The sequence below is a fragment of the Thamnophis elegans genome, chromosome 2, assembly GCF_009769535.1.
Source record: "Thamnophis elegans isolate rThaEle1 chromosome 2, rThaEle1.pri, whole genome shotgun sequence".
NCBI classification, from domain to species: domain Eukaryota; kingdom Metazoa; phylum Chordata; class Lepidosauria; order Squamata; family Colubridae; genus Thamnophis; species Thamnophis elegans.
The window spans coordinates 172617132-172638339 of NC_045542.1; the positions used below are offsets into that span (position 1 = coordinate 172617132).

General features: G+C 42.8%; 1 protein-coding gene across 2 annotated transcripts in view; it reads left to right on the forward strand.

Annotated features, from left to right (window-relative positions):
* The first annotated feature begins 2115 nt into the window (after positions 1-2115).
* LOC116503338 (zinc finger protein 420-like) overlaps positions 2116-21208 on the forward strand; it is a 51143-nt gene continuing 32050 nt past the window's right edge. The window contains exons 1-5 of one of the 2 annotated variants that reach the window (XM_032209696.1): positions 2116-3281; positions 3562-3691; positions 7873-7955; positions 8960-9086; positions 10460-12518. In XM_032209696.1, coding sequence (XP_032065587.1) covers positions 2877-3281; positions 3562-3691; positions 7873-7955; positions 8960-9086; positions 10460-12518 — 2804 coding nt within the window. In that variant the 5' untranslated portion in view covers positions 2116-2876. Of the gene's footprint in view, positions 3282-3561; positions 3692-7872; positions 7956-8959; positions 9087-10459; positions 12894-21208 lie in introns of those variants that run through there. The other variant, XM_032209693.1, reaches the window with a different exon arrangement.

Sequence of the window (21208 nt, forward strand, 5' to 3'; positions counted from 1 at the left end):
TTCTGACAGTATACAATCATATAAGCAGACGCCAATATTGATTCATATACTCCTTCAAAATAATAGTAAGTAAGGCCACACTTGGAATACTGCAACCAATTTTGGTCACCATACTACAAAAAAGATGTTGAGACTTTGGAAAAAGTTCAGAGAAGAGCAACTAAGAGGATCAAAGGCCTGGAGACTAAACCACATGAGGAACGGCTGCAAGTTTTGTGTCTGGCTAGTCTAAAGAAAAGAAGAATTAGTGGTGACATGATAGCAATATTCCAGTACTTTAGGGGCTGCCACAAAGAAGAGGGGGAGTCAAATTATTCTCCAAAGCACCAGAGGGCAGGACAAGAAGCAATGGTTGGAAACTAATCAAAGAGAGAAGCAACCTGGGATTAAGGAGAAACTTCCTAACAGGGAGGACAATTAACCTGGGGAACAGCTTGCCACCAGAAGTTCAACATTGGAGGTACTGTATTTAAGAAGAGACTGGACAGTCACTTGTCTGGAATGGTATATGGCCCCCTGCCTGAGCAGGGGGCTGGACTAGAAGACCGCCGAGGTCCCTTCCAGCTGTGTTCTAATTCAAGGATCACGATTTATCATTTATTGCTTGTATGCACCCTGAGAGCTTATGCACCGGAGACAAAGTGTGCATCCAATCACACTTGGCCAATTAAAAAAAATCCCGTTCTGTTCTCTTGAGCCCGGGTTGGTCTGGATGCCCTTTAAGGGACCTTCACGATCTCGCAGTCAGAAGCCCGGGCGTTGCCCGCAAGTGCCACCAGGGAGCGCTCGCCACCGTCTGTCTGTCTGTCTCGCTCTCGCCGCCACCGCGCATGCTCCGCCACGGTTTCCTAGCTTGGGTGGACCGGTTGAAAAGCTGCGCTTTGGGGATTCCGCTACCCCGAGCCTCTTCAGAGAAGCCGGTGGAGAGATGGAGGGACGCCGGAGGGTTTGCTGGACTGAGGATCTGGAGGCTTGCAGGGTGGGGGGGGGGGGGACACACCAAGTCCTGCTCCTGGCTTTGCATGCAAGGGATCCGACATTGGGGTGGGGTGGGTGGGTGGGAGAGGAAGAGTGGAGGGGGGGCAAGCCCACGAGAACCTCACATTGGGCATAAACCAGGTTTGCTTCGCAGCGTTCCTAGCCAAAAAAGAATCCAGGGATTCCTTCCTTGCACTCCCGCACCTTGGAGAGCTCCGATTCTGCGCCTGGGAATTAATTCCTAGGCTCTCCGGAAGACCCTCAAATGTTTTTCTTGCTGTCATGGATGGAGCTCAGCTGCACTTCTGCGGAAGAAAGACCCTCCCTCCCCCCCCAAAATGAGGGTTGGTCTCCAAGGGGGGGGGGAGGATCGAGACTGGAGAGAGGAGCAGAGATCAGATTTTTGCCCCCCCCCCTCCAAAATATCACCTTGCCCTCCTTTTAATTAAGCCATCAACCATTTCTGAAGAACAGTCGTCATTCCTTAAAAAAAAAAGTTTTATTTTTCTTTCTCATATATACATTCGCAAATATACATCCTCATAAGTACTGTTGATATTTATATGTTATCCTTTAACATTGATCACAATTCATTTAAAAAAAATCAAAAATATAATCAGGATCGCTTTTCTGTCAGCTTGTACGTCCATCTTATTTTACAACAACCCTACTATTTATTCTGTCGTCCCTTCTCTACCTTCTTCTTTCCGCCGCTCCTTTCTCTTTTCTTCTTCCCCTCCCTCTCCCCCACTCCTCCTCTCTTCTTCTCTTTCCTACCCTCTCTCCTACTCTTACTACCCCTCCCTTACTTCCTCTCCTTTTCCCTTTCTCCTTTCCCCCTCTTCTTCTCCTTCCTGCCCTCTCTCCTACTCTTACTACTCCTCCCTTACTTCCTCTCCTTTTCCCTTCTTTTCTCTCCTCTCTTCTCCTTCCTGCCCTCTCTCCTATTCTTACTACCCCTCCCTTACTTCTTCTCCTTTTCCCTTTCTTCTTTTCCCTCCTCTCTTCTCCTTCCTGCCCTCTCTCCTATTCTTACTACCCCTCCCTTACTTCCTCTCCTTTTCCCTTTCTTCTTTTCCCTCTCCTCTTCTCCTTCCTGCCCTCTCTCCTATTCTTACTACCCCTCCCTTGCTTCCTCTCCTTTCCCCTTTCTTCTTTTCCTCTCCTTTCTCCCTCCTTCCATTGTTGTATTTACTTATTTTCTTCTTCACTCTGATGGATTTTCGGGGTGGGATTCGAGCAGTTCCATATTTACATAAAAATAGATTCCCTCTTCCACATTTTATTTTCATTATAATAATTCCACATATGTCATCTTTAACTGTATATTAATACTTTTCTGTTTTTCCCCTCCCCTCCCCTTAATTTAATAGTGTGTCATCTGGGTTTCTTGATCTGTAATCCTTTATTCATATTCCTTTTCTAACCAATCATAAAATCACTCCCTTGTCCTGAAGTACACCGATTCCTCTTTGTCTTTTATTCTCAGAGTTAACCTATTCATTTCCGCACAGCCCAATATTTTCTTTATCTCTCCTTCTGCCGGGATTTTGTCTGTTTTCCAGTTCTGTGCGGATACAATTCTAGCCACTGTTATTATATGTATGATCAAATATGTATCTTTACTATATTTCTCTGGTAAGATACCCAATAAAAATACAACAGTCGGCAATTCCTGAAGTTTCCATTAGAGAAGAATTGTTTGTAGCTCAGGGTTGAATTTTCCTTTCTTTTCCTCCTCAGATGTAAAAGCTGGAGGCCTCCTGAGAACTGAATGGCTTGAAAATCTTCTCTGGGCCTCCCGGTGCAGCTCCTTCAGACCGCAGGACTGAAAAGATATCTGGAGGCTCAGGATATCCGCAGGGTCCTTCTGGATCCCTGTCAGAGAAGAGGCCAAAATGGATGCAATCCACCCAGCCTGGAAAGGCCCTGTTGCCGCTCAGCCCAGGAGCTTTGAGGACGTCTGGGCAGGACCCAGGCAGAAGATCCCAGAGAAGGCAGCCTTCAGTTCTGAGATCCAGCATTGGCACTTCAGGAACAGCCCCTTTCAGGAGGCCGAAGGACCACGAGAGCTTTGCAGCCGCCTTCACCACCTTTGCTGGGGATGGTTGCAGCCAGAGAAGCACACCAAGGCTCAGATGTTGGACCGAGTGATCTTGGAACAGTTTCTGGCCGTCCTGCCCAGGGAGATGCAGCGCTGGGTGCGGGAATGCCGAGCGGAGACCACTTGCCAGGCGGTGGCCCTGGCCGAAGGTTTCCTGCTGAGCCAAGCAGAGGAGAAGGAGGAGCAGGAAGGGTATCAGGTGGGACATGCTCCTCTTGGGAAATAGAGATGCATTTTAATTGGCTTGAATTCGAAATTGTCTCTTTAAGGGAGTTTGGGGTATTAATAATACAACCAGATATTTAGAGAAGATAATTAAGAAAAATGTTTCCAGAGGAAACATTTGGAGCAATTCTTCCATTATACTCTTTTATCCTTAATGATGGACACTGAGGACATGCAATACTATGGGCACAAAATGAAAATCCAGATCCTCTTTTATCTCCTGCCCTCTTAATTCTTCTTCGCAAATATTTCAGGTTCTAAGGTCCGTCCTGGAAGTGGGGACTAATTGTCCTGAAGAAAAGGTGGATCCCATAAACCCTACTTGGAAATTGTGTTTCGAAGGGATCTCTAAGGAGAAATATCAATGTCAAGATGTCTCAATAGGTAAGGCAACGTTCTACATGTTTGGAGGTTTTCCAGAGAGCTTCTAGCTCAGTGATTGTGAACCTTTTTTGGCTCCTGTGCCAAAAGCAGGATGGGCAGCACAGGGGGTCATGCGTGGGCATGCCACACCCATAATGCAATGCGTGACCCTCACCGTGCATGTTTGTGTGACCAGTGCGACCCCCCCCCCCCCATTTTTTGCATGCCTTTTTCACCCTCCCCAGGCTCCAGAGGCTTTATAGGAGCCCGGGGAGGGCAAAAACAGCATCCCCTGCCCGCCTGCTCCCGGTCGCCCTCCAGAGGCTTCAGGATCTTCCCTAAAGCCTCCGGAGCACAAAAATCCATCCCTACTGGCAAACTGGAAGTTTGGGGATGGACTTCTGGTTTGCACTCTCCGGAGGCTAAAAACGACCCTACAAGCAAACCGGAAATCACTTCCGGTTTGTCCGTAGGGCCATTCTTAGTCCTCCGGAGCCTTTAGGAGGCTTCGTAGGGTCATTTTTTGCCCTCCAGAGCCTTGAGGGAAGCCTCCGGAGGGCTAAAACCGGCCCTAGGAGCAAAGCCCATTCCCGAACTTCTGGTTTGCCCATAGGGCTGTTTTTTTGCGCCCTGGAGGCTCTGGAGCCTGGGTGGGCAAAAAATGGCCTAAAAAAAAAAAGGCTGAAGTCAGCTGGCAGGACATACATGCGCGCTGGCTAGCTGACAGGAAAACACCTCGTGTGCCCTGACAAATGGCCCCGCATGCCATAGGTTCGCCATCCTGGTTCTAGCTGTTCTTAATTCTCTGTGTTTTCTCATGTCTAGTTGTTGGACTTATTAGAAGATGACCCACCAAAAAAGACTTAACTCTGCTTCTTCAAGCTTCTAGCTTACTGTTCTGCCTCAAGCAATGAAAGCTTGCAGTTAACTCCACGCTTAGGAATCTTATTCAGATCAAGTTTATTATCAGGCATTCTTAATATCAAAAGTTACAGTTCAGTGTTAAGATACCTTTGACTTTCCATAATCTGTCTCATCACATGGTGTAAAAAGATGGTGATTTTGCTCCCATGTTGAGAGAGGAGGCACAGATGTTGCTTCCCGAGTCCAAGCTGATATTCAAAATGATCAGCTATTGTCTCTGCATGCAGGCAGAATGCCCCAGTGGCCAATCAGAAACACAGATATGATCACATGTCATGGAACTACATTTCCCATAAGGCAGTGTCTGCCTACATTTTCCAGGAGGTAGTTTCTTAAAAGAGACAGCGCTGAATCCTTACACTATCTATATACTGCTGGGGCAGCACACTCCCTGCCTGGAATTATAAATTCCACTGTCAACTAACTTTTAACTAAAGGTAAACAAAGGCATGGCATCAAACATGCAAATTTAACTAACTAACTAAGTTTCCCAAACTGTCCCACTCTTCAGTTCATAGACTCCCTTCTCATAATTCCCCCTCTGCAGAAGACTAACTTGTCTGGGGATTGCTCTGAGTTGCATTCTGGATCCTCCATCCTGAGGACCAAATTTCTTTGTTCTCACCAATGGGGATTGGAGCAAATCAGTCTTTGGCCTTTCTTGATAGAAAATTTTGAGTCAATTCTATTGCACATACTTTCTGGATCATCTCTGGCACCATCTGTCCTTGCAGGCATGTTCCTGGGGTGTCAGAATTTCAGTGGGATGGTTGCCAGAATGGTTGGTCTTTCTGGGATACCAGAACAGTATGATTTCAGGACACAGGCAATGGGGAGAGGATAAATGTTGCTTGAGTGAATGGTTTGTTTGCCAAGAGTATCAGAGGTGGGATTCAGCAGGTTCTGACTGGTACTGGAGAACCAGTAGTGGAAATTTTGTGTAGTTTGGAGAAGCGATAAATATCATCTCTGGCTGGCCTCGCCCTCATCTATTCCTGCCTCCTGAGTCCTAGTTGATCGGGAGGAAATAGAGATTTTTCCCTGGAGTGGGGAAGGAATGGAGATTTTGCAGTATCCTTTCCCTGCCATGTCCACCAAGCCACACCCACCAAGCCACACCACGCCCACCAAGCCAAGCCCGCAGAACCGGTAGTAAAAAATTTTGAATTCCACCACTGATGGGTAAACTTCCATCTCTCCTTCCCAAAAGATTAGGGTTAGGTCCAATTGTGGTTCTCCAGTGTGTATTGGGGCTGTGGGCTTCTTTGATTCTCGACTCTCAATATGGAGCCTTTGAAAGACCACTGAGGCAAAGCATAGGAGTGAGAGGTAGAGGTTTCCTCTCTGGGACAAGAGAAAATAGGGCATCAGGGATACTAAAGCTATGTACAGTCAGAGGATTGAACATCTTTTTGAGAACTCGGACTCTCGTCGGTTATGGCAAGGTCTGCGACAAATCACGGGACAGAGCAATAAAAATAGTTTGTGTAATGTCTCTTTGGCGGAACAGCTAAATCAATTTTTCAGCCGTTTTGAGGTGGAAACAGGAACGACCATCATTCCAGCATCTACCACTGATAGTACACTGCTAACACCTACCATCGACAGACAACCACTTCTACTGCAGATCTCTGATGTGAGACACACTTTCCAGAATGTCAACATCCGGAAGGCAGATGGGCCTGATGGAATCACGGGACGAGTTGTTAGGGACTGTGCTGCAGAGCTAGCTGAAGTGTTCACGGATATTTTCAATCTATCCCTGTTGCAGTGCTCCATCCCTACCTGCCTGAAGACATGCATTATAGTGCCAGTCCCTAAGCAGACGGTAGTGGTGTCTCGTAATGATTATACACCAATAGCTGTAACATCTGTTGTCATGAAATGTTTTGAGAGACTGGTGTTGATCTATATTAAGACTAGTCTTCCATCTACTTTGGATCTATACCAATTCGCATATAGGAGAAATAGATCAACTGATGATGCTGTGTCTATTGTTGTCCATACTGTATTAAAACCATTTGGAACAACAGGGAACATATGTAAGGTTGCTATTTATGGATTATAGCTCTGCCTTTAACACCATTCTACCCAACAGGTTGTTTCATAAAATGTCCAATTTGGGTATAAATCAGAGGATTTGTTTGTGGATAAAGGATTTTCTGACAGATAGGCCACAGTCAGTAACGATGGGATCTCATCATTCTTCTACTCTGATATTAAGCACAGGAGCCCCCCAGGGTTGTGTGTGCTAAGCCCCTTCCTCTATTCTTTGTACGCACATGACTGTACCCCATTGTATAACACCAACACAATTATTAAATTTGCGGATGACACGACAGTGGTGGGGCTCATTGATAAGAACAATGAGTCTGCTTATAGGAAGGAAGTACAAGGGCTGACGTGGTGTAAAGAAAATAATCTTATACTTAACACCAAAAAAACCTAAAGAACTTATCACTGACTTCAGGAAGAAGAGAGTTGTACATTTACCATTGTACATAAATGGCAAGGAGGTGGAGAGGGTCGGTAGGTTTAAACTTCTGGGCATTTATATCTCGGAGGACCGTCTCATGGACCATGAATGCTAACATGCGTGTGAAGAAGGCACAGAAGAGGCTGTACTTCCTGAGAATGCTAAGAAAGATAAATCTATCTCAGCATCTACTTCTGTCCTACTATCGCAGCACCATTGAGAGTGTCCTGACATACGGCATTCTTGCATGGTATGGGAGCAGCTCTGCAGCAGACAAAAAAGCTCTACAGAGAATTATTAAAACTACCCAGAATATCACTGGCCTCCAGCTACCAGTCCTGGATAATATCTTCGCATCTCGCTGTTTGAGGAAGTTGCATAACATTCTCAGAGACTCTTCCCATCCTGCTCTCAATCTTTTTAACTGTTGCTTTCTGGCAGAAGATACAGAACAATTCAAACTAGGACCACACGTCTTCTGAATAGTTTGATCCCAGAGCTATAATTGCACTCAACAATGAACTAAAGGGCCACCATGAGTGAGCTATTGGACAGCACTATTTGGTCTCTTATGTGGATGTTTAGGTGGTTCAGGGGCAGAGTTTTTGGGGGGTGGGTGGGTGGGGGTGTTTTGGGGATTGTTATGGGTGTTGTGACTGGTCTCTGGGTGTTATGTGAATTTCGTTGTATGTGTAAATGTACAATGACAAATAAAGTATATATAAATACTAAGTCATGCCTTCAAGCTCAAAAATGGGAGTTAATCCCTTTCCTGTTTTTATCCCATCTGTTCCCTTCCCAGGGAACAAAATGGAGTCACCGTTGTTCATTGGTTCTTCTCTTTGTACTGGTGGAACTAAAAGAGCAGCTGAACTTCCAGCACAGGTAGGAAGGAAAAGATCTGGGGCTAATATTGGGGAGCATTTGGAGACTGCTTTGGGGTCATTTGAAGTCTCAGCAAATGACACTGCTGTTCCTGAGCAACGTGGGATGGGGAAGTTAGGATTTAAATTAGAGATCAGTCACAATTGGTCTGTCTCACTCTCCTGAACCAAATGCAGAAACCGCGCACAAATGCATGTGTGCGCACTCGAACTCCCAAAATGCAATGCACATAGGGCCCTGTGCATACACATCAGAGTTGAACTGGGGCGACGGCTCGAGTGCCATCAGACGGCACTGCGTGCCACCTCTGGTACGGGTGCCATAGGTTTGCCATCACGGCTCTAGGCTGTTTTGAAAACGTGTTAAATTCTCTAGTGGTAATATGCGGTTGGACTTTAAAAAATAATAGTTCACACTTTAAAACAAGCAAAGGATGGTACCATCCTTGATCATTTTGGGAAGGCCAGTAAGGAGGTTGCCAACCTAATTTGCAATAAGGCAGCCGAATAAAAGATCTATGCTGTTATTCCTTCTTTTCAAATTTTAATAGTTTTCCCCCCCCTGGGTTTTAAGGAGGTCACCCAAATTAGATAAAGAATAAAGACACCCTGGACTCTAACGTGGCTTTTAAAACCTTTATCAGTGCTGGTTTGGGATGCATCGCAGAAGTCATTTCAAACTGGCCTCTTCCCGGCTTTTTGTCTAGGAGAGAGTTAACGGGGTTAGGGGAGCCCTTTATAGGTTGTTATGTTGTGGGTTTTTAATGTAAGTTACAATGTACACCTTTTAGTGTAAGTTACTTATAGATAGATGAAAAGGGTGTATCGTATAACACTCCCCGCCCTTCTCTGAGAGAGCAGGGATTGGTGTTATTACATAACATCTTGAGCCCAGCCAGGGAAATGTCCAAATAAGCATAAATACTGTGTATTTAGGATTTGCAGATTAAAGGAGATCTTGCAAATTCTTCCTGAGTCTGCTCACATGGAGTTTTCCTTCTTTAGGGTCCTATGTCTTTTGGGGAGGTGGCCATCCATTTCAACAGTGAAGAGCAGTTGCTACTTGATCCCAGCCAGAAAGCCCTGCATGAAGAAGTCATGCTGGAGACATGTAGGATCGTGGCCTCTTTAGGTAAGAGTTCCTCTGGAGGAAAACTTAAGTCAGAGTAAGGAGTCATTAGATAGCTTATTTACACCTTGGAAAATCTGTATAAATGTTTTTTTTTCTTATTTCACTTGACTTTATCATCATATTTTCTCCTACAATTATTTTAAGATTTAAGGTAATTTTTATTGTCATGTTTTACCGTGAGCACACTGGCCTACATTAAAAATGAAATTCTGTTGCCTGCTATCAAGAGCAAGTATTTATCTACTGTGTTTCCCCCAAAATAAGACAGGATCTTATTTTCTTTTGACCCCTGAAATAAGTACTTGGCCTTATTTTCGGGAAAGTCTTATTATTTTTGAGGTGCAGGAGGCGGCGAGCGTGGTCACCTCACGGCTGCTGCTGTGTTGCAGTATTTTCAGGGAGGGCTTATTTTGGGGGAGGGCTTATTTTAGTGCATGTACTCAAAAGCCCGATTGGGCTTATTATCCAGGGAGGTCTTATTTTAAGGGAAAAGGGTATCCATACACAATACACATGCTATATAAATACATATATGATAGCAGACATGATATCAGTGACATGATAGCAGTGTTCCAATATCTCAGGGGTTGCCACAAAGAAACGGGAGTCAAACTAATGTCCAAAGCACCTGAGGGTAGAACAAGAAGCAATGGGTGGAAACTAATCAAGGAGAGAAGCAATTTAGAACCAAGGAGAAATTTCCTGACAGTTAGAACAATTAATCAGTGGAACAGCTTGCCTCCAGAAGTTGTGAATGCCCCAACACTGGAAGTCTTTAAGAAGATGTTGGATAACCATTTGTCTGAAACGGTTTAACTGTTTCCTGCCTAGGCAGGGGGTTGAACTAGAAGACCTCCAAGGTCTCTTCCAAGTCTGCTATTGTATTATTGTATATTTCCCTGCACCAATTATATCTGTATGTACCCATATCTATCTATCTATCTATCTATCTATCTATCTCTCTCTCTCTCTCTCTCTCTCTCTCTCTCTCTCTCTCTCTCTCTCTATCTATCTATCTATCTATCATCTATCTACCTACCTACCTACCTACCTACCTACCTACCTACCTATCTACATCTGCCTGCCTGCCTGCCTGCCTGCCTGCCTGCCTGCCTGCCTGCCTGCCTGCCTGCCTGCCTGCCTGCCTGCCTGCCTGCCTGCCTGCCTGCCTGCCTGCCTATCTATCTATCTATCTATCTATCTATCTATCTATCTATCTATCTATCTATCTATCTATCTATCTATCTATCTATCACTGTCAAATTTGAATACATAGTGGAAAGAGGAAACTTGAGAGTTCACAAGGTATTTTGCAATGATATGTATATTCTGTCATCTAACATTTCTGATTTCCTTTTCCCCCTCCCCACAAGCAGTTGATGAGCTGAAGAATGAGAATGACCAAGAGCCAAATCCGGTGCCATTGCAAATAATAAAAATTGAAATACCAGAAGAAACATCCGCAGATAGATGGGGAATGAGGAAACATGAAAAAACCCAAACTTGCAATGGCACTGAAATATTCACTTTTCAGCGTGCAGACATGGATCACTTTCTGACACAATGCATTTTCAAGAAAAGCAACATGTGCAACACTCAAGGGAGTGAGGAAATGTTCAAAGGAAAATCCATGATTAGTAATGACTATGAAATTAAAAAGAGTGATAGCAATAATAGCAACATTATTCCCCATAAAATGATGCATATGAAGGCGAATTCCTATAAATGTGAGGATGGGAGAAACAGTTCCAGTTTGATTAGTTCCCTTATTTGTCATAAAAAGACCCATAAGGGAGAAAAACCCTATAAATGCCTGGAGTGTGGAAAGAGCTTCAGCAGCAGCAGTTATCTGACCATCCATAAAAGGATTCATACAGGAGAAAAACCTTATAAATGCACAGACTGCGGGAAAAGCTTCAGTATGAAAAGTTCCCTTACTTCTCATAAAAGAATTCATACAGGAGAGAAACCTTATCAATGTGTGGAGTGTGGGAAAAGCTTCGGAAACAGAGATCATCTGACCTCTCATCAAAGGACCCATACAGGGGAAAAGCCTTATAAATGCACAGACTGTGGAAAGACGTTTAATTGGCATGGCCACCTGACTTCTCACAAAAGGATTCACACAGGAGAGAAACCATATAAATGCCTGCAGTGTGGGAAAAGCTTCAGTATGAACAGTTCTCTTACTTCTCATAAAAGGATCCACACTGGAGAGAAACCCTACCAATGCTTAGAGTGCGGAAAAAGCTTCAGTATGAACAGTTCTCTTACTTCTCATACAAGGGTTCATACTGGAGAAAAACCCTTTCAATGTCTGGAGTGTGGAAGAAGCTTTAGTATGAAAAGTTCCCTTACTTCTCATCAAAGAATTCACACAGGAGAAAAACCCTATAAATGCATAGACTGTGGGAAAAACTTTAGTATGAAAAGTTCCCTTACTTCTCATCAAAGGGTCCATACAGGAGAGAAACCCTATCAGTGCTTAGAGTGTGGGAAGAGGTTCAGCCATAGCAGTCAGCTTACTTCCCATAAAAGGGTCCACACAGGAGAAAAACCCTTTATATGCACAGTGTGTGGAAAGAGTTTCAGCAACAGCAATCACCTGACCTCCCATAAAAGAATGCACACTGGGGAAAAACCCTATAAATGTACGGATTGTGGAAAAAGCTTCAGTATGAACAGTTCCCTTACCTCTCATAAAAGGATCCACTCAGGAGAGAAACCGTATAAGTGTGTTGAGTGCGGAAAAAGCTTCAGTATGAACAGTTCTCTTAGGTACCATAAAAGGATCCATATGGGAGAAAAACCCTATAAATGCACAGAATGTGGGAAGGGCTTCATCCGAAGCAGTGATCTTGCTTCCCACAAAAGGATCCATACAGGAGAAAAACCCTTTAAGTGTACTGTATGTGGAAAGAGCTTCAGTATAAACAGTTCTTTTAATTATCATAAAAGGCTCCATACAGGAGAAAAACCCTATCAGTGCCTGGAGTGTGGGAAGAGCTTCAGCAAGAGCAGTGTCCTTGCTTACCATAAAAGGATCCATTCAGAGGAAAAACCTTATAAATGCACGGACTGTGGTAAGACCTTCAATTGGTATGGCCACCTGACTTCTCATAGAAGGATTCACACAGGAGAGAAACCCTACAGATGCCTAGAATGTGGAAAGTGCTTTAGTCATCGTGATTCCCTTACTTCCCATAAGAGGATCCACACAGGAGAAAAACCATATAAATGTATGGAATGTGGGAAGAGTTTCAGTCACAACAGTCACCTGACTTGTCATAAAAGGATCCATTCAGGGTTGAAGCCCTATATATGCAATGAATGTGGAAAGAGTTTTGTTACGAGGGGTTCTCTTACTAAACACATTAGTATCCACACAGGGGAGAAACTGTATCATTGCACAGAGTGTGGTAAGTACTTCCGGTTGAAAAGTCATCTAAATTCCCATAAGAGAGTGCATACACGAGAAAAACAGTAGAAATGTGTCGGAAGCGGAAAAGGGTTTTGTGAAAACAGGACTCCTCTTATGAAAAAAGCCTCTTGTGGAAAAACCTTCATATGAGGAAATCAAGTTAATTCCCATAAAAGGACTTATTCAAGGATCTTGTGGAAGACACTTGAAGTAAATAGTCCTTTTTTATTTTGAGACTTGCCTGCCGTAGGAGAAACTGAATAAAAATATAGATTTTGGAAAGAACTTCCAAGATAGATTTCTTATCTTTTATCCCTGCTCAAGCAGGAAACCCAATACCGTTTCAGACAAAGGATTGTTCAATGTTTCCTTAAAAACATCCAATGATGGAGCACCCACAACTTCTGGAGGCAATTTGTCAGGAAATTTCTTGGTTCTAGGATGGTTTTCTCATTGATTAGTTTCCGTCCATTGCTTCTTGTCCTGACTTCAGGAGAATGGGTTGATCCTGCGCTGGACTTCCAAGGTCCCTTCCAACACTATAATTTTATGCTCTGTTCTTTGTGGCAGATAATGGAACGCTGATATGACCTTAGTCCTTCATTTCAGACATATCTAATTCCTGCAACTGTTCTTCATATGTTTTAGCCATAGTCATCTTTGCTGCTCTTCTCTTCACTCTTTCCAGAGTCTCCCCATCTTTTTTATATCGTGGTGACCAAAACTGGATGCGATAATCCAAGTGTGGTCTTTATAATGTAAATTGATGCATTCGTTGTGTCAAAATCTGTCAAAACCTGTCTGGTCAAACTGCTTTATTTAGGCAAGAAGCAACATCTGAAGTAAGTCTCGCCAGGCTCCATGCTTTGTGGAGAGTTGATGTAATTGTGTTCACACTATTGGCCTTCTTTAAACATGTAGCAAGATACATAAGCTGTTCATTCTTTTTTCATATGTGCATATGTTTCGTTTAGAAGTGAATCTTTTTTTTCTGAATATTTTATGTATATGTCTGCTTAGACTTGTATTTGTCTGGTGCAAACTTACATTAACCCAGCTCAAAGGAGAAATATAACTGTCAGTTTATGATCATAGCTGATGCTAAAAATGGTTTTATTGATCTAACATTGTACTATATGAGCAATGTATTTTTTAAAAGGAGGGATTTAAATTGCTTGATTTAAATTATTCAGTTTTTGTAAATAACCAGAACCATATTTTCCATTGGGTCAAGGTTTTAAAATGTCACTTTAGTGGCACTTTAATTTTGTGATATCAATGTGATTAGAAAGGTCAATCTAATTTGAAATTTTAAGGGGCCAAGTTAGGAACAACTCCTTTTTGTAGTATGATTGTGACTTTGTGCTTTTTATCTTAGCATAACTTTTTAAATAACATTAGTATATCCTTCTTATTAACTATATTGGTTTGCAAGGTTAATATAATAAATTATTGGGAATAATTGTGCAATGTAAATGTTTCCTACTTAATATGAATTGAAGAAGAAAATTAAATGAAGAAATCAGATGCAGATTTTCATGGGTGGAAGTGTAATAAAATGTTTAGAAAGTGGTAGAAGGTGGAATGAACTCAGGTCTGATTCAGTTTCACATGGCATAGAAAATGATGCACATACATCCATGGAACATGAGGAAAGCATTCTCAACACAGGATCCACCTTATAAAGGCAGCAACAAAGCGGTGAAACTAGAGCCTATTTTAATGTGGGAATACCATTACACTCCTTGTAAATATATGGAATTTGAGAAGAACTTTATTAGGTCTGTGGAAATAATCCCTGCATCACTGAACGTGCTTCCGCCAACTTTCTCTTCTTTCTTTGCATTGGAGGACTCAAAGGTGAACCAGAAAATTTCAGCCTTTTGCCTCACTCTGCAACTTGGAAGGTATTTTTGACCTTAAGGATTTGCACTTTGATTCAGAGTGGGGAGGTCCAGACAGCGTCTATATTTACCTTCCTATTTAATATAATTAAATGATGCATTAATTGAATAAGTCCATTCAATATATTCCTTATTCTCCAGCCAATGAAGCTCTGAAACACCATCCGTATTCTGAAGGGTCTTTGGAGGCGAGGGCTTGAAGGGGGATCCAGTATGGGGATCGTCCCAAGTCATTCGCCTCATTGACGGTGACTTCAAAGGATCCCTTCGGAGGGGAATCTTATCAGAGAAGCCAGAGGCTCTGAGCGTAAGAAGAAGGAACCAGGAGGAGGCCCAATTCAGTCTCTGACCCAGAGAAAGGAGACGAATCCCACCCTGAGGACTCCAAAGATCCACAAACGGCAGCGCTTCCCTCAGAGGCGCATCGCTCTCTCCTCTCTCCGCTCTTCCCGCCAGAATAGGCTCCTCCCTCACTGATCCACTTTCCCCGCTTCTCCGTCTGAGGGAATCCCACTGGGAGGGGCGTGGCCAAACGGAAAGGGGAGGAGTTTCGGAAGCTCCCGCCTCCCTCGCCCTGCAGACTTTTCCTCAACGTCTCCCCTGAGGGGCGTCCCAGTCCCCTCCCCCCCTCGCATTCCCCCACCCTTGACAAGGGAAGGTCACTTTTACTTCCTAGAAAACCTTTCACTTTTCCCGTGTCTGTTTTCCTTGAAGCCTTGAGGGTCTTTCTCTCCCTCTCTCTCTCCATCACTCCAGAGCTGCCCCCACAGCCGCCATTTCAACGCCAGGGGCCAGAAGGGGGCGCTCTCTTGGCTGCCGACTGACTAGCCCACTGCGCATGCTCTACTCCGTCTGCCTGGTCGGATAGTTCCGGCTGCGAGTCTCCGTGGGAAATCTAATCGGGCGAGTAAGACAATATCCCGATAGTCAGATCCTCCTCACGAGAGGGAAGGAGATCTGAGGCTTGGAGGGAGCGGGAAATCCGCCCCATATAACTGCTCTTGGGTCTGCATGGGGAGAGACCCCAGAATGGGGCAGGGGGGAGGAGAGAAGGAAGCCTAAAGGAACCCCCGCTTGATCTCCACTTACATTGTTTCCTGGAAGGATCTTTGGAGAGCCAGCGGAGACCAGTTGCCCGGCGGTGCCAGTGGATGGAAGATCCCTTCTGAGCCTGGCAGAGAAGGCTTGAATTCTTCCATTTCTCCCTGATAGGGTTTGGGAGATTAATAATGTGAGTAGTTATTTAGAAAACCTCATTAGCTATATCGGTCTCTTGCATTCTTCCAAAGAGTATCTCCTTTGGAGCGACTCTCTTATTGGGTCTCATCCTTTGCCACTGATGGACACAAGAGTTTTGTGGGCAGAAAATAACACCCAGACCCTCTCGTCATGTTCTTTTAACTGCTCTCCTTTGTTTATATTTCAGGTTCTGAGGTCCTTCCAGGAATGGGGAGTAATTGGGTGGATCTCACAAATCTTTCTCCTGATCTGTCTTCCAGAGGGATCCCCGCGGATAAAAGTCAAGGTCAGAATTCTTCACTAGGTAAGGGGAGACTGTTCCACTGGATTGGAGACTTTCTAGAAAGATTCCAGTTATTCTTAATTCTCTGCGTCTTCTCGGGTCTTAGTCATTGGACTTAGTAGAAGGTGACCCCATAAGAAAGATAGAACTCCCTCTTCAAGCTAGAAGACTTAAGGTGCACAAAGGAATTCCCTCCCTTCAGAGCAAGCCTAGGACCCTAACCCTAACCCTAGGATTTGCCTTTCACAGAAGACCGACTCCTGTAGGGGCCACCTTGAGTTGCATTCTGGCTCCTCTTCCATCATGAGAGCTTTCTCTTTGTCTTTGGCCTTCCTTAATATATAATTTTGACTAAATTCCTACACAGATCCCTGCTGAGCCATTTCCAACACCACCTGATCTTTCAGGCATGTTTCCTCGGTTGCTAGAACATCATTAATTTCTCTGGTTTCAAACTGCAGAGGGGGGGGGGAGAATTTACAGGGATTGAGCAAATGCTTCGGATGCCGAGGGTATAAACTGCCATGTGTTGTTCCAAAAGATTAGGAGAATAATCTAACTCAGATTTGTTCTTCAGCATGTGGTGGGGTTTGGTCTTCTCCTTTTATTCATGGCTCCCATGATGGAGGCTATGAAAGTTAGTGTGTTGAAGAGACAAAAATGGAGGTTTCTTGGGCAGGACAGGAAGAAATCTTAATTTTTCCTTTCAAGCCAGAAAAGATGAAGTTGAAGCCTTTCCTGTTTCCATTCTGTCTCTCTCATTTCCAGTGGACAAAATGGAGTCACTGTTGTTCACTGAATCATCTCCTTCTGTTGATGAAGCTGAAAGAGCCGCTGGATTCCTGACTCAGGTAGGAAGGGAGAGATTAGCCATTTATATGGGGGAGAATTAGGAGACCTCTAGTTTCCTTTGAGGATTCAACCTATGATTACTGTTATTCCTGAGCAAGACACAACCAAGAAATTAGAAATTTAAATTACGATCAGTCAAACTAGGCCAACCTGTCAACAAAGATTTGCAGATCTATGGAATTCCTTGTATAATTCTGGTTTCAAAAAATCCCATATGGCAGTTCATGTTGCCTGTCTCAAATAAAGCAGAACGGAGACATGAATAGTTAGGCTAAATCTACTTTATTGTAAGTATAATCTTTTTTTCCTATTGTTGGGGAAAGGGATAAAACCAGGAGAAGCAGAAATTGCTTTGTGTATCACCTACATCTTGATGCCTGGAAATATATCCTTTGTATTTTCATTAATGTTCATGATTGGTTTTTTTCCCCCAATTTAACTTTTTTATTAATTTTTTTAAGTATAAAATGCAAAGAAATAACATGGAAAAGTAAGAAGAGAGAAAGAGACATTTAGTGTAACAGGAGAAAAAAAAGAAAAAGGCATCTACTTCCAACACTCTTTGGCACAGTCGAAGGTAACAACCCTAGAACCACAACTTTCTGCTTTTACACAACATTATGTACAAGCTATTTCAATAACAATGCCTATCTAGACTACAAAAACAGAATCAAAGTTTCATATATTTTTTTCACATTGCACACAGAAAATCCGGAAGCAATTTCAAACTAGAGACAAAATTAAATATAATCTCTTTTGGAATAGAATAGAATAACAGAATTGGAAGGGACCTTGGAGGTCTTCTAGTCCAACCCCCTGGCTTTTTTGGCAGCTGCTGCACACTGCTGGCTCATATTTAAATGGTTGTCCACTAGGACTCCCAAGATCCCTCTCACAGTTACGACTGTTGAGCAAGGTACCATATATACTATACCTGTGCATTGGGTTTTTCTTGCTTAAATGTAGAAAATCACCATTGAATTTCATTTTGTTAGATAGTGCCTAATGTTCAAGTCTGACAAGATCCTTCTGTTGTCAGGTTTCTGAAAGATGCCCTAATTAATTATGCGTGGAATGTGCCCCCCCTCCCAGTTTCCTCACCATGGCAACTTGATAATAGACATGCAAATGCTTTGAGTTGACATTTGTATCTTGAGCTTATCTTCTGGAGTGTTGGCTATTCCTGCCAGCCTGCTGTCTAACCCGTATTTTTCTACTTTGTGTAGTAGCAAGTTATGGTCTACTTTATCAAATGTCTTAGTGAAGTCCAAATAAATTATATCGACAGTATTCCTCTACTCGACTAATTTTGTCACTTTGTCAAAGAATGCAATAAGATTAGTCTGGTATGATCTGTTTTTGACAACCCATGATGGCTTTTGGCTATTACTTTGTTTACTTCTAGGTGTTCGCTAATTCATTGCTTGATTATCTTTTCTAGAATCTTCCCTGTGTTGAGGTCAGGCTGATAGGTCTGTAGTTTCCTGAATATTTTTTCCCCTTCTTTGAAGATGGGAACCACATCAGCTCTTTTCTGGTCCTCTGGCAGTTCCCCGGTGCTTCAGGATCTCTGAAACATATAGTTCAGTGGTTCTGAGATCTCGTCTGCCAGTTCCTTTGGAACCCTGGGGGGTAATCCATCCGGTCCTGGTGATGTGAACTAGTCTAGGGTAGACAGGTGTTCACTTACCATTTTCTTCCCTATTTTAACATGTTCCTAATCCATTTTTTGTGGTGCTTTTTATGATAGGTTGGGCTCTTTTTACCCTTTGTATAAAGACAGATGCAAAAAATGAGTTAAGTAGTTCTGCTTTCTCCCTGTTGCTTGTCACCTTTTTGCCACTTTCTTCCAACAATGGACTAATTGTTTCCTTGACTTTTTTCTTGTTTTTAACATGTTGGAAGAAGCTTTTTGTTATTTTTTATTTTTGTTGCAAGTCTTTCTTCATTGTGAATTTTAGCTTTCCGCACTTCATCTTTACAGGCTCGGGCTATTTGCTGATATTCTGCCTTAGTTATGTTTCCACTTTTTATACTTGTCCTTTTTGTCTTTCAATTTGCCAGAGAATTCTTTATGCAGCAATGCTGGTTTCTTTTGAGAACTGTTACTTTTCTTCTTCTTGGTATTGTATTTTAATTTGTCTTTTTGGAAGGAACCCATTTTGATCTGAGTGGATACATTCATTCAGAAATCTTTTTAATCTTTATTGATGCAAAAAAAATTAAACAGCATTTAATAATGATATAGGCCTATAGTTCTTTATCTGTGTCAAGTCTGAGTCTTCTTTCAGAATTAAAGTAATATTAGCATCTATCCAGGTGTTTGGTGAAGTCAGCTTTATATTCTGAGGTTCCAGTTAGGTTGTTTGCATTATCAAATATTTGTAACGACACAGTAGGTTGATAATTTTCTACCTCCACCCCACTGCCTCACTTTGTCCGTTGCGGCCGCGAAAAAAATAAGATGTCAGGGAATGAGGATTTAATAGTTGCCATTTGATGTAAAGTTGTAAACTGTAAGTTGATGCAATAAGGATGATTCAGCAATACAGCTATCGCCTCTTTACGACTCTGATGGAGTCCACATAAATCATTTACTGTTTTAAGAGGTGTCTATAAATAGATGTCCATTAGAGGGCGTTTCTCTCCCTCCCTCCCTCCCTCTCTCTCACTCTCTCTTATCTCATTTCTCTCCTTGTGTCTGTAGCTGAGTGGTAAGGGATTTATCTATCATGCATGATGTTGTTGCGATGAAGAAGAAAGACGCACAAGCAGGAAGAAGCTTAATGGGAAGGCACTCCGAACAGCTCATGAGAGCTTCCTTTTTATTGTCATAAAACAGTTTACGTGGCAGAAACTGATTCATTGATCAAAGGTCATTTGTACTGATTGGATTAGCTAGACAAAGTCCAAGCTATGGTTGAGAAAGTTAATGGACAGCTCATGGTTTGTTGTTGCAAGCGATGGAATGTGCCTACGTGCCCACACTTATTAAGGAAGGATCAGGTTAATGATCATTGTGCTGAGTTGCATTCCTCAGGCTTCATACTTACTAAGGAAGGATCATTGTGCTGACGTTGCATCCTCAGCGTGGTTTGCCAGCCACTGAGAAAAGCAATTATCCCCACAGTATATGTCTTTATATATTTGTATATAAATCACTATTAATTGTCTAAAGGCTCTGTGTGCTTTGTGCTGTGTTTTGCTTCTGGGTTTATCTCATTATAATAGTCATGCTGTCAAAACTCTTGACATGTTTTGGGCCCAGTCCAGATAAGCCCTGGTGCTTATTTTGGCGACCAAAAAATTATAAGTTCAGTTCTATTTTCAGGGAAAAAAGGTAGTAGATTAAAACCACAGATGTTATCCTTATATTTCAAACAAAAGAATATTCCATTCTTCCTTATTTTGGCTGCTTCTAGCATTCCTCTCCCTGTGGTTTTATAATAAAGAAGTGTCAAAAACAGCGTCCAAAACTTCAAAAACAAGTGGTAAGCTGTAACTAAAGAGAGCCTGTATAGCTTCTAAAGGTGACAGTATCATAAATTGTTTAAGAAACAGCTTATTGTCTGTTTCAAAAATAAATGCCAAAACAGATCTTTTGTCCAACAATGCCATAGTTTCCACCCCACCTCCCAGCTTCTGTTCACCACTTATCTTGGATGCTCGGCTGCTAAAACTACTTGTGGGCTGTTGCTGTTATTGGAGATCTTGAGAGGTGATTCTGGGACTTTCCTTAACCTCGGAAAGTCAAGCAGAGAAAAGAAAGCCTGCTCCTTCTGTTGTTAAGTTCGAAAAACAACAGTCCGGGGAGAGGAGATTCTCTGGGCATGTCAGCTGCTGGCCATGTCATCCCCTCTTTTTCCCTTCCTCTCTTCCTACTTTTCCATGGTTTTTTTCCCTTTGTATTTAATGTTTCAAAAAACTAATAAAAACGCTAAATTGAAATGTTCACAAGTGTGAGCAAGGCTGACCCTTCAAAGAATCACTAAGACCATTTGGTTAGTACGTCAGACAGAAATCCCACAGAACCTCTTGCAAACATTATGGAATGTTAGGGCCATTGATAGGTGGTGTATCTAAGTCACTCTCTGCCACTTGATCGAGGCAGGTTGATGACATTGAAAGTCAGACGAGGCAGTGAAGGTGATAAAACATGCACTCATTGAATGCGAGCAGTAGGCTGTGAGTTCTTTCCTTTTTATCATATAAAGTGTTGAACCCACCTAGGAAAATGTCCAATCAAGAATTTTCACTTTGGCTTTTAGTCCCAAAGATGCTTTTTTCCAGAGCCAACTGGACTTCCTAATTGTTGGAGAAATTTCTTGGATGGAAAGCGAAACCTTTTCAAAGAAAAACTAGAAAGTCCAGTTGCCTCTGAAAAAAAGCACCTTTAAGACAACCATGACTACGGATGACTGAA